At 44.5% G+C, this 13,514-nt stretch overlaps 1 protein-coding gene across 1 annotated transcript in view; it reads right to left on the bottom strand.

Moving 5' to 3' along the window:
• snd1 (staphylococcal nuclease and tudor domain containing 1) overlaps positions 1-13,514 on the bottom strand; it is a 165,756-nt gene that overhangs the window by 101,984 nt on the left and 50,258 nt on the right. Inside the window, exon 16 of the mRNA XM_041963789.1 lies at positions 10,501-10,610. Within this exon, the coding sequence (XP_041819723.1) occupies positions 10,501-10,610 (110 nt within the window). The remainder of the gene's footprint in view (positions 1-10,500; positions 10,611-13,514) is intronic.

The following is a 13,514-nucleotide window of genomic DNA, read 5'->3' as shown; positions in this document are numbered from 1 at the left end:
GATGAGTATTCAGAGGAAGTAGAGAAAGAAAATACAGAAAGGGGAGGCAAAGAAAGGTGGCCAGAGGAGAGGAGAGGAGAGGAGAGGAGGCTCATGGTAGAGGAGACTTGGCAAGCATTCACCCTCCCACTCTGTTGGCAGCAGAGGCACAAACTGTTTGCTCACAGCAGTACATGCATCTATTAGTATTGTTCCAGGAGATAATAACTCGGTGTGTGTGATTGTGTGTGTGTGGACGTATATGTGTGAGTGTCAGTTCTCAGCTGAAAAGTGGCAAACGAGTTGCTATGAGGTGGCAGACAAACAATATGGAGCGGCAATATAAAATGCATGAGAAAGCAAGCGCTCTGTCTGTCTGTGGGTGTGTGTGTCAGACTTCAGCGCTAAATGTCAGCGCCGCAGAAACACCAGCGGCCACGGTGCTAACGACGACGCGGCTCCTGACAACTACAGCAGCCGTGCCGTGGCTCCAGAGGCAAGGGCTAACAAAATTTTACCTGCACACACACCCTGCAGCGTCAAAGACACTGAAATTTACTGTAGGCCTCGGATGTATTGATCGCCTAGCTGAACACACTTATACAGCGGCAAACACTCTCACTTTAAGAGGGATTCAGCTGGCAACGAAAGCGTTTTAAGACACTGCAGTGCCCCGGCCAGCCTCTCTTGGAACTTCCCCTGCACACACCCCTGCACATTCAGAGAGAGAGTCAGCCAGCAAAGGGGTTTAAAGAAGCTACATTTCTATAGCTGGCCTCAATTGAAGCTATGCTCGCGCACATATACACACAGCTCTCTGCCTGTCGCCCACTTCTGCCATTAGCTTTATCTGTCTGGATTCAAAGCTGAGAGCCCAATCCCCGCTGGTTTTTTGAAAAGATTTTGCCAGGCTTGTTCTTCCCTTTATGCCCCAGACTCTCCTCTGGGAAAACATAGAGAAAGAGGGAGAGGGAGGTGGGACGAGATGGCGATCGCTGACACAGCCGCTGAGATAGCCTCTCTCTTGTTGGCGAGGGACGTAAAGAAATGGAATGAGAGAAGAGGTGGATGGAAGGAGATGCTGAGATGGGGATAAGGGTGCAGGCGCGAGGACGTTGTGCTGGGGTAAGCTGGGGAAGGATTACCGCTCCAAATCTCTCCTCTTTTTGGCCTTTACGCTGCTCTTATTTATTCAAATCTCTGAGGCTAGATTCCCCGCTCACACCAGGTGTACACGCACTCACACACACATGCACGCATGCGCACACGCACAGAGGTGAAGGAGTGTCTTGTGAAAGCAGAGGTAAAAAGGTGAGAGGAGAAAAGAAAAGGATAAGACGAGCGGAGATGGGAGGTCTGGGTAGGTGTGCCCTCTACGCAGCAGGGGCCAGACGTTGACAGCTCAATGAGCGGCTGAGTGATGGAGGACTGACATGACACACGGAGACACACGCGTAGAAGGCGGTGGGAAGGGGACAGGCGAAGATGCTGTGTGTGAACAGCAGGGTTTGTGCGTGTGTGTGTGTTGGTCTGAGTGAACCACATGTAAATTCTGCCTTCGCAGAAACAGAGCAGGGACGGGGGAGTGGGGCAGAAAAGGCGCAGAGACCAGCCGGCTCCTTTTATCATGACAGCCGATTTCAGTGTGTGCATGTGCGAGCCCGTTTGTGTGCCTTTCTGGTACGTGCTTTAACCCTACAGCCAAGACGATGTGTGGCCACTGCTGTGTTGTCAAGGGAACCATTAGCACGACTGAAAGGCTGGTATCTTCTCTGCGCTTGCCTGTAAACACACACAAAAACTCACACACCCGTTGACCCTCTTGCACATATAGGGATGATTGATAATACGTCTGCATAGGATCCCAAGCTGGAAGAAGCTACAAGCTGCAGCTGAGGCTGCAGCATCAATACACTGCTTTATCACATTTGATCTATATATTTGATGTATGCATGGCAGAAACAAAGAGAGATGAATGGGCATTCTGCCTGTCAAGACTGCCAATATGTTGCACTGTTGTGTCATGTGTCATCAACAGAATAGGATCAATCGAAGCATCAATAAAGCATAGAGGCCTACAAACATATGGTGAAGGACAGAGACCATATACTGTATCTAGCACTGCACAGTGAGCGCTATCTAGGTCAAACTACAACAGAGAGATTTCTGTGAGAAGACCTGGTCGCATTCTAGCACTACATGTCATTAAACCACATCTATTACAAACATGAGTTCACACAGAAATAGCTTTAAAATTTCATCAGTTAAGGACAGCGCTGATTCGAACAGACTGTTGGTTTTGCCTCTGATGCCAATCGCACGCCATTTTTGTTACAGTGTCAAACAGTGTTCGTGTTCAGATAACAAACACCTAGCGGCCAGCAGCTCAGAAGGCGACGCAGCGGGGGGATCTGGGTGTGTGTGTGTGTGTGTTTGTGTGTGTGAAGAATTTGTGGCTGTGTGTGAGAGTCTTATCCTGAAGACTGAAAAGAGGTTACACTGATGGTTACACAAAAAAAAAAAAAAGAATCACACAGGGAGGGCAGGCAGGGGGAAGGCAACCACGAAAAGGAGGATGGAAGTGTGTGTGTGTGTGTGTGTGTGTGTGTGCAAATACTAACATTAATTTAGCCAGGAACATAAAGTGGCAGTCAAGTGAGAAGAAGGCTTTGCTTTAAAAAGCAATAACAAAAAAAAAGCTGCTTTATGAAGCAGAACAAGAAATGACGGAGAATCATCTGACCGAAGGAGGTTTAACAGGGTGGCACTTGTCAAAGCTGTGGCATTTTGCCTATAGACCCCAAGATCTTATTATTAGCCCTTATTATTCTCATAGTTAAAACATGATTATTGTCATAATCAGTCTCACTTTGTCCTACATTTTCCCATTTCATTTAATTATCAAAGAACAATTAATTAGCACAGCTTTAAAGTATCCCTTTGTGTAACTAACAGGCACAATCAGCTTGTTTGTGATAAAAAAGCCACATTAAGACTAAAATTGGTCAGACTGTCAGGCAAAAATTGAGCTACAGAGTGTGCCCTACTAGACTGCCCTCGTTCAATAAAGTAGTCGATACTCCACAGTAACCGCCCTGCTCAATTTATTATTTGTCCCAACTTTATTCTTCATAATCCTCTTCCTCCATTTGTGATCTCTGGCAATCACAGGCTGTGGCTGTGCTGACTGATGGAATACAGCAAACAAAACTGTTCTTTATTAGAACAATGGACGGGTAGAGGAGGCGAAAAACAAGAGCCAGAAGAAGCAAAGAAGAGCGGCCAAATAATAATACAGGTAATGACGTGTCTATTGACACAGCCACTGGCTATCTGGCTGGCTGCCTCCAGTATTTTCAGACAGACCAAAATTCAACACACAGTTTTGGCTGTTTTCTTTTTAAGTGAGAGGGACCAGAGCATAATAGGGTAAAAGTCAAATAAAAGACACAGCAGAGACGATAGAAGTCTTTCTTATTTTCCTGCTGCTTCAATCATTTATTAAACATATTCAGTCTTCTGGCCTCAGGTTCAACAATAATTTAAGAAAAGTGTTGGTTTAAGAATGTGAGCATGTCCTGTACCTTCATTCTGTTCTCTAACAGCAAGCTTCAGCCTGAAAATCTAGCAGAAAAGCGGCTAAAATGAAAAAAGAGTGAAGTGCAAAAGACAGGGAAAGAAGCAGAAAGAAAGGGAATTAAAAATGAGATGAATACGGTGAGTGATATACTGCGAGACAGTGCAGTGTAAGTGCATGAGAGCATTATACTATTGCCCTCATTGATGTGGAGTACTGCAGTGCCCTTCATGTAGAGGAAAAGGCTAAGAGGATTCAGCTGGTCCCCAAGCACAGTGTGTGCCTGTGTCTTTGCACTGTTTCCAGGGTATGCTTATCACGGTGGACGGTGAAGTCGCAATTCCATCTCTCACACACACACACACACACACACACACACACACACACACACACACACACACACACACACACACACACACACACACACACACACACACACACACACACACACACACACACACACACACACACACACACACACGTTAAGCAAGGTCGCCCTCGTAAACGAGTTGGGGCGATAAAGCAGTGAGCAGGTTTCTCCCCTCCTCTCATCACTCCATCTCTGTTCAGGCCCATCTATCTCTCCGTCGCTGCGATGGAGCGAATGCGTTTATGTGGGTTGCTTTGTTCACCTTCGGGCTATAATTCACGATTTTCAAGGAACAGGGCGGCCCGACTATGACACTGACACACACAAACAAGACTGACCTGCGCTTTATTTTCAAACTGCTGTAAAAAACGAAACCTAAAACTCTACCTTTGACACCAATTAACTGAAAGTAATGTCCACAGGCTAATTGTATCAGAATTTACGATCAGTACTCAACAGAAACTATTAATGTCATTAAGCGCACAAGGTGGGTTTCAAGGTCAAACTTTGAAATCCAAATTGAATTTATTTGAATCACAAACTAGCATGGCTCACCAGTCATTTAGCCACGACCTTTCTATTTGAACGAGCAAGACACATCCACCGTCACAGAAACATGGCGATTAAGATTTTTTTTTTTTCTTTTTCATGAGCTCTGGTTTGCATCAACATCAGAATAAATGCACAGATTAGGGCACATCTGTGATTGTTTGGGTCAACTGGGCAACAAGATTTACAATCTCAAATATCTTTATCTGCCAGTGGGGATTCATTTTAGATTTGCTGTCCAACTGAAACCAGAAGTCCCATCTGGGTCATATAACTCAAATACACAAAATACACTTCTAACTGCTCGCTATCAGACGAATTAGCTACCATATGAGGGTAAAAAGTATTACATATTTCTGGTATGGGTGTAGTCCAAAGTGGTCATGGCGTTCAGCCGGTGCAGGCGTTATGAATGGATGGGGACAGATCCTGTCTGTGGCTATAAAGCAGCAGTAATGTGGATATGGGGCTGCCTTCTGCACTTGTGGTTTGTTTAACTACAGTGTGTGGTGGGAAAAAAAAGGACCCGAGGGGCAGTTCACCATCCCCACCGTCTGTCTGTCTCGCTGACCAGGAAACCACACCATGTATTATTCATTATGTGTACTCATTCCCTCTCTCTCTCACACGTACACTCGCGCGCACACATATACTGCATACCAAAGTATGAGAAAGAAAAGCAAGTCAAAAAATAGGCACAAAAAACAAATGCATGTCGACAAAACAGACCAACATGAACCACAGACTGCGAGGCTAGTGCGTGAGAGAGGGGAGGAGAGAGGAAGAGACATGGTCAAAGACCGCGAGATGCAGTACTTGTGTAATCGGCCTCATGCCAAAGTAATTCAAGCGTGATCGGAAATCAATGCGAGAGCATGGAAGCTGTGGAGAAATCCGATGCCGTCCCGCGGCCCTGAAAGGCAAAATAAGACGTATAAAGGAGGCTCAAATGCATGAAGGATGCATTCTGCGTGCCTCTACGTGTGTGTGAAGAATGCTAAATGAATTGATCCGCGGCGCAGTGACCACAGATGTGCACAGAGACAGATGGAAGAAAAGACAGACAACCAGATAACACTTCAATTATCAAATTGCCAGAGTGTGTCTATTTATAGGCTTGTGGTAATAGTACAATAAGAATTACCACACGGAACAGAAAGCCAAATCCTCTCGATATTTCAAAGGTGTCGGACGTATTAGCATTTAATTAAAATGCTCACCAAGAACAGTTATTAAAGCAGAGAGCGGGGCATCTGTGATGCCACGCCGGCACAGTGACTCATCCACGCTCCACAAAACAACCTCCTGTAGGTATGAAGGCAGCCTGTGCCAATCCTCCACCCCGCCCCACCAATCGCAGCCTGGCGCACTCAGTGTTCATGTCACAAGGTGGAGTAGGTGGGTGTGGTGGACCCGTTTTAGGTATGTCTAGGCAGGGGAGTAACATGCGAGCCACATGACACAGACACACTGTCACTCAGAGGCTGAGGTAAGTGCCTGAGTATGCGCGTGTGTGTTACGACTGCGGCAATTATGCTAAAACGTTAACCCAGTTCTGTTTTGTTTTTCGCCTGATTGCTGCAATTATCATCTCTCATTGTTGCCATCTTATCTCTCTTCAACTACAGCTGGAATTTAAGATGACGTGAAGTGTTTCTAAGTCGTTCCAAAGGACGAACACACTACAAACCGTCGATCAAACTCTAAAATAGTAACTCCAGCAAGGCTGCTCTTGCATTGTTCCCCTCTAAACACTGTGCTGACACGCTTCCAGAGAATGGAAGACTTGGAACGGTGACGTCTGGCTACTACACTCCGTTTGTCACTTTTTTAGTCAAATTGAAGATAATCCGTCACAAGTGCATAAGATGCAATTTAGTCTCTTAAAGCAAGCTGAATATCATCTTCAGCAGCTTACCGAATGTCAAATGTACAAACGAAGGAGATGAAAATGTGGATATAATCAACCAGACCTGACATACAGTGACAAAGGCCTTCTTCACGCATGTTTGTCTTTACATGCCAACAAGCGAGCGAGAGAATGCAAGCGAGGAGCATCTCTGTGTGTGATTTATTGAGAGAAATTGGTGGTGAGTAGTCAGTCGGGGCAGTACAGTAGATGAGAGACCACCCAGACTGAATGAGGTCAATAGGACTGACAGCATACGTAGGTGGATCAGTACACCGCATATTACTGTCCACTTAGCCTGCTCTCGTCCGTGCTGCTCAATCAAACACTCCATCTCGGCTTCACCCTTTCTTATTCTTGCTTCCGGTTACACAACCGGCTATATATACGGCAGTGGCTCCAACCAGTCGTCTGTTCTGTGCGGATTACTAGAAAAAAAAGTCAGAGTCAATTGGTCCAAACCATTTACTCGAAGACAAAATATCACAAGAGCTGCAAGTAGATGCAACCGGTAACTGTGTTTGCAAAATGTGAAAAACTGAACATGGAAGTCAGTATTAAAAAAACAGGTTACTCCACCCTCAGAACAGATATTTTTTAGGGGAATGTCTTAAATAGCTTGTAACTTTGTAGTATGATGGGCCTTGCTTTGACGCCAGCATCACACTGCTATCGTAGGCGTCACATTTTTCACAACGCAGCCATTTCTGTTTGGGATGATGCTCATTAAACATACGTGTACACTTTAATGAGGCTTGGGAATATGATAAAATATTGTTTCACCGACTTGTGTCTTTTATTAACTAACACCATACCACTAATTACGTCCCATCTCTAGCTGACTCATCCTAGACAAACACGTCAATGCAGTAGGATTCTTCCATCCTCCTCGCTCCTGGTTAGGCAGAGCTTTTGAAGTTGCCACCCAAAAAGCATGAAGAAGAAATCAACAGAGAGACTCAGTGACTGAGACTCTGAATGGAGGTTTTTTGTCAATGGAAGGTGGGAGGTGAGAGAAATTAAATGGAAGACATCAAAAAAGAAAAGGGAAATGTCTGGGGAGTGGTGTTTACCAATGTGTTTCCTTTTTTCCTCTGAATTTTTGCTGCTGTTTTGGTTCCACGCTGGGAATGGGAGCAGTGTCTGTCAGAGATTAACACTACACAGGGAGAACAGGGAGGGGAGGGGGGTATGAGACAGTAAGAGAGAGAGAGAAAGAAGGGAGGGATAAAGGAAGACAGAGCAGATAAACACAAAAGTGATTTTTGAAAAGAGGGAGTCTGAAGGAAATCTTTAAAAAGTGGCAGAGAATCACCAGAGAGACAGAGGGAATGAGGGGTGATGGGAGGGGGGGTTATAAATAGAGGAGACAGAAACCAGGGCCTCTCCCCTCACTGGATGCCACATTAATTATGCCTGTCTGCATCTGGAGAAATTAAGACGTGGCTGTGTGTCAGTTTAGAGGGAGAAATTGCGGAGGGAGGGGATAGGGAGAAATGGCAGGCGAGGAGGGAGAGAGCGAAAAGCAAATGTCAGTCAGAGGTTTAAAAGTGGACACCAAAGACTATGAGGGAGACGAGAGCGAGACACAAAGGGAGAGGAAAGACCAAAACAGAGGCGCAAGGAGAGAGGAAAGTAAGCTTGTGCCTGCACCCAAACTCAATTTCAAAAGGAGACAAGAAAGACAGAAGAGCTAATTACAGAGTAGTGAAATATGGAAGTGTGGGGGGAAAAAAAGCAGAGGGACCACTGAGTCAACATGTCATCAGATCAACAAAGCCTTACAAAACCCAAAACGACTGTCGAGCAGAGCGAGTGAGAAAAATATTTTATGAATGCAAATAAATACGCCACCGAAACCCAAATCAAATGTCATTCACGTGAGGCCATCTTCTGAACAGCCTCAAGAGCTCCCGCAATCAGATGCTATTCACAGACGAATCAACAGCAGAGTCTCATGCTAATGAAACCAAACGATCCATATTCATGTCGGAGTGCGACACACCTTAATAAACTGTTTTGGTCCCGCTCGCTATGCTGCGCAGGGATAAGGGAGCCACGGAGAGGAGGATGGATTCAAGGGCACCGAGCAGTTTCTTCCTCTCCGTCCGCCTCGTTAGAGCTTCCGCACTTCCTGTCGCTCTTCCGCTCGGGCTTTCTCTCATGCAACTCTATCCCGTTTCGGCGTCAGGCATTGTGTAACATTACACTATCGTTGGACTCCTTTCCGTCCAAATGTGAGCTTTCTCCTGCCGTGATCCAATTTGTGTAGTGAGCGTCTCAACAAAGCCAGTAACCAGAGGAATGATACCTAATTTGGTTTTCTACACAGGGATTTTCAACCACTAACTTTCTCTTTTTTTTTTTATTGGAAAAGTGACAGCTCTCATGTGTGAATGCCTAATTGTGTTGTCATCAACTTGAATGTGTCCGTTTCAGAGTGTGTGTTTGTGTTCATATTAGCCCATAACAGCAGGTCAGTGCAGCCAGCCAACCAGCCCCCGCACTGGGCTCAGGACTCATTATATGGCTCGGTCCTGCCTGCTAACTCCCACCTACCTGTGAAAAACTTGCTGACATCACTGATGACTGGCAAGGGAGAAAATGTGTGAGAAAGTGTGTGCGTCACAGTGCGTATGGATGGAGGAGGTTATGTGCATGATGGTGAATGCTTGATTTGATATGTACTTGTACAGGAAAGACTAAGGAGAGTGTGGCGAGGCATGTGCACAGGCCTTAGAAATCTGATAAATTATGCATGTGTGCATATATATGTATGTGTCAAAAAAATAAAATATCATACCAACATGTACCCGCTAGAGAGCCTCTGCACTGACTCATGGGAGGAGGTTTATATCCCTGTCAATCAACATCCCTGTTGCTTGCATCAATTATTTCACAGTCATGGCTTTCTTGATCCAACCTATAGTCCTGGCCCACCACACACACACACACACACACACACACTCACACAGAACACACTCAGCACTAGTCCACCTCCAACGCTGGCCAGAGCTACATTTCCATGACAATTAAACACTGGAGGACAGTGGAGTAAGCCACCCTACGCAAAAAAAAGCCCTTTAAAAACGTAGATAGGAATGGAGAGGGGGAGCAAAATAGAGCAAGAGAGAGAGAGTGTGTGGCCTGGATAAGTGGTGGCAGGATTATAGCTGGTTCCATCATGGCTTTGGTCCATTCACTGCTTCCTATAAAAACCTATTAGCATGTGAATGAACAGGCACACAGTGGACGGGAGTTTCTAAAGCCCAGGAGCTCTGATCCACTATCAGGTGAGCTTCCCATAAACTGGGGGTAAAGCGGGGGAGGATGGTTGGTGTGTGTGTGTGTTTTGGGGTTAGCCTACGTGACTACGGCCACTTTTGTCTGGATTTCTGTGGAGTTTTCACAGCACTCAAGGTGTGAATACAGTGCTTTAAATGCTGTAATAGAGCTCAGTCAGGAGAAAACAATTTAATCAGTTTATCTGAATCAGCGGCCGAATCTCTGACAGACATCCAGTTTGATGCATCGCATCAGAAACAGGATTTTGTGTTTGGAGTAGATCTCTCCGGTGAAAAAATGCATCTGTCAGGACATTTTGTCCAAAAACCATCTAGAACAAACAAGATCCATTCCGTATTTACTACATGACTAAAATACTGCCTTCTAAATATTGTGTTTACTCATATTTAATGAGAACTGCTTGGAAATGCATTCAATGCAAAGATCAAATATGGGTATAACTAGTGGTATGTGTCATTAAACAGTTTTTCAAATAAATAAATGATTAAAGGTTTTATATGTGTTGGATCTTTACAAAAACACAACAGCAAAGCCCAATTGCTTGTTGGAAATAAGTTCTCTAGGCAAAGTAGTTTTGAGGTTATCCGTAACTCTTATTGAAAGTAGAATAGATATTATTCTTCTCACATCTCTGAACCGAGATGATCTTGCGCTCAAAGCAGGCTAAACTTGGACTGCGAGTGTGAAAATGAAATGCAGCAATGTGGGACCCAAAACAGCAGAACACCAAGAGTTACCAACGCAGGGACAGGCGCTGAAACACTCGGAAATGATGAAACCGGGACCAGAATGTCCCGCTGGACTGCTTACCTCCCTTTGCAGCACCAGCTCTTTGGTGAACAGCATGGCCTCGTCACTGAAGGGTTCAGCCACCTGCATCCCTCCAGGCATATTCCTGGAACTGCGTGGACATTCAATACCTAGCCAAAGACAACACAATTGCAGGAGTTAAACGTCAGCGCAGCAGCTAATCAAAAGAAGAACAATATGTCCTAGTTTTAACATGATCTGGCTTTGATAAGTCCAAAAAGACCAGGAGACAGAATCGGTTCTGTCAAAAGAAATGCAGGAATACCATGAGAATTAATATTAATAACCGCAAGACTTGCAATAACAATGTCCTGGACCTCCAGTGCCCCAAACAACTGACGCAACAACGAGCATCCTTTTCATCCCTCTTAATAGGTCAAGGTCAAAATCACTTAGCCACACTATTTTATAAAGGTGTGCCAGTGGCTTGACAAAGATTAACACATAACACTAGCATCTCCACTCAATGGATAATTAGTCATCGAGGGATCAATCCTGAGTCCTTACAGTGCTTCTGTATAACCCGTTTCTGCTGAAAGTCTTGCTGGAATTTCCGCCTTTGAGACCCTTCGACGTCAACTTTGGCTGATTTTCAGAGGCTTTCTTGTAGAGTTCAGGTAGGAATGGATACGCTTCAGGGCAGAACAGTGGGGAAAGAGGAATGAGTGGGTATAAAGGCGCTGCGAGACTGTATAATTTCTACATGTTCACCCTCTTTAAAAAAAAATATACTGTGATAAAAGGAAGTGTATGCAAGAGAGGTATATGCATCACAGAGAATTTCTGTATTTGAAGGTGCGACTGGTCTGTAGTGTAGTGCGAGTGCGTGTGTTGATCTTACAGAAAGTTTTGTGCAAAGTCTTGGCGCTCCATGAATTTTGCATGTGCAGCCTCTATTGGAGGAGCATACCTAGCATCAATGGAGATTCACTCCTTTGGTCTTTTATAGCCCTAAGGAATCGATGTATGGTATGTTCATGCAACGTGTGCTTAGCTGTAAGCACACCTTACCAGGAGCTCTACCTGTTGAGTTCTTGTTCCCTTCAAATTCTTGAATTAATTAGCACACTGTCTGGCAGGGTGGTGCTGTATTGATTTATGCAGGGTAACTTCATGACAGTTGGGCGTTAAACCCCCCAGCATTGTACTAATAAAGCAACAGCTCTCTCTCCTCCCAGAGTCTTCCCTTCCTCTCTGACTGCATGTTGAATTTATTGAGCTTCACCGGTGTGACAGATACGTGCATATGCCGCCTCAGGATGGACTCGTGACACAGAAATGAAATCAGATGTGTTAGGACATCCGGTTGACTCAACGGTTAGGAACGGTCACCTCACAGTAAGGCATGTACTTCATCTCCATGCGAGTTTGGCATGTTCCCCTGGGTTTCCTTCGGTGATGTATTCGTGTTTCCCAGACTTTTCGCTCAAGGAAATGCTGCTGAGCTCTTTGCTCCGATGTGACAGTGATAGAAAAATAAAGTGCATGGAATAGATGTGTGTACCTAAGAAAGCATTAGCTGATGTGTTTCTCAGATTAGGGGGTGACATTTCATGCTGCACCCAGAGCCTTAATGTTTTAAGATTTTTTTTCCCCTCATAAGAACACACATTACTTAAATCTTAAGACTTGTCAATACAACTGTGCTTTACAGTGACATTAATCTGGGACACTGTGTACCAGGTGTGTCTAAACCTTGGCTGCTGTTCTCTCTGCAGCTCCAGCAGAGGAAATCTCAAGCGACATTTGCATTATTATTCTTCTTTCACTGAATTGCAAATGCAAAACCCTTGCAGAGGTTTTGTCTCAGGCCCCCTTTAAACTGGATTTGTAACAGGCTCGGATAAATGGCTAAAACGCTGAATTTCCTTGAAAACTTTTCACAGCAAGATTAGCTGTTCTTTTTTGCGCTCTACATGTTTTTTGCCTTTCTTAGTTTGTTGCCAGTAAGTAAAAGAATCCAGATCAAGCAACCATCAGTCCTACATAATCATCACAGCTTATATAGATGAGCAGAAAAACACCACTGGATCGCCACAGCCGGATAACTTTAGTATAACATTTCAGCTCAATTAACTGACAAACATTAGTTTCCTTTCTTAGCCGTTTTTGTTTAGTGCTTTCTGTTCCCGACAGAACCCTCAGTCCATGTCTGTCCCACTTACGAGAACAAGAAGTGGAGACATCAGCGCATTCACACCGGAAGACAAGGAGAAAATGACCCAGGAAACGCAAAATGAGTTCACAGGACAGTCAGCACCAAAGAGTTCTGAAGAACTGCTGAGTCAACCGTCTGTGAGAGTGAAAGGTCGTCAGTATACAACAGGGAGCAACAAAACCAATTAGACATGCAAATTCCCATTTCATGCTAAACTGTTTGCACCTTTTCACTCTGGCAGTAATATTTGGCAAAATGGTGAATGTGAAATGCCAAGGAGCTATAAAAAAGATTTGTAACAGAGTAAATAAGAGAAAAATTAAGTGAACGCACAAGCCTCACAGTAACAAATTGATTTAATAAAGAAGTCCTTTAGAAATGTCCTTAAATAACATGTACAGAAAATGTAATAATAAATGTCTGTACTCTATATAAACTATGCCTACAACCAAAGACTAGTCAGCCATTCTGTTTTGTTTCCAACTATATTCAAACATTCAATAAAATACAATAAAAGGCTTCCTTAAGAGCAGCAAGTGGGAGGAGGAGGAGGAGACACTGATGGCCAAGATCATCTGAAAGTATTTTTAGAAGTGGACCAGGACAGGGCTTCCACGTGGGACACTGTGACTACAACGGTAGCAGAATAAAGAGAAGAGGAGGATGCAGATAAAGGAAGGGGAAAAAGACACGAGAGGTAAGGCAACGAGAGAGGTGAATACCACACGCTGCTAAAAGTGGTGTATGAAGTAGGTGCAGAGAGGAAGACGGGTTGGCTGGAAGTGTGAAGTGTGTTTTTCAAACATAATCCACAGAAAAGGCTGCACAGGAATGCAAAACACAGATAAGTCATGTT

Source organism: Chelmon rostratus, chromosome 22, assembly GCF_017976325.1.
Source record: "Chelmon rostratus isolate fCheRos1 chromosome 22, fCheRos1.pri, whole genome shotgun sequence".
NCBI classification, from domain to species: Eukaryota; Metazoa; Chordata; class Actinopteri; order Chaetodontiformes; family Chaetodontidae; genus Chelmon; species Chelmon rostratus.
Note: the sequence above shows the minus strand (reverse complement) of the source record. Positions and strands in the feature narration are given on the sequence as shown.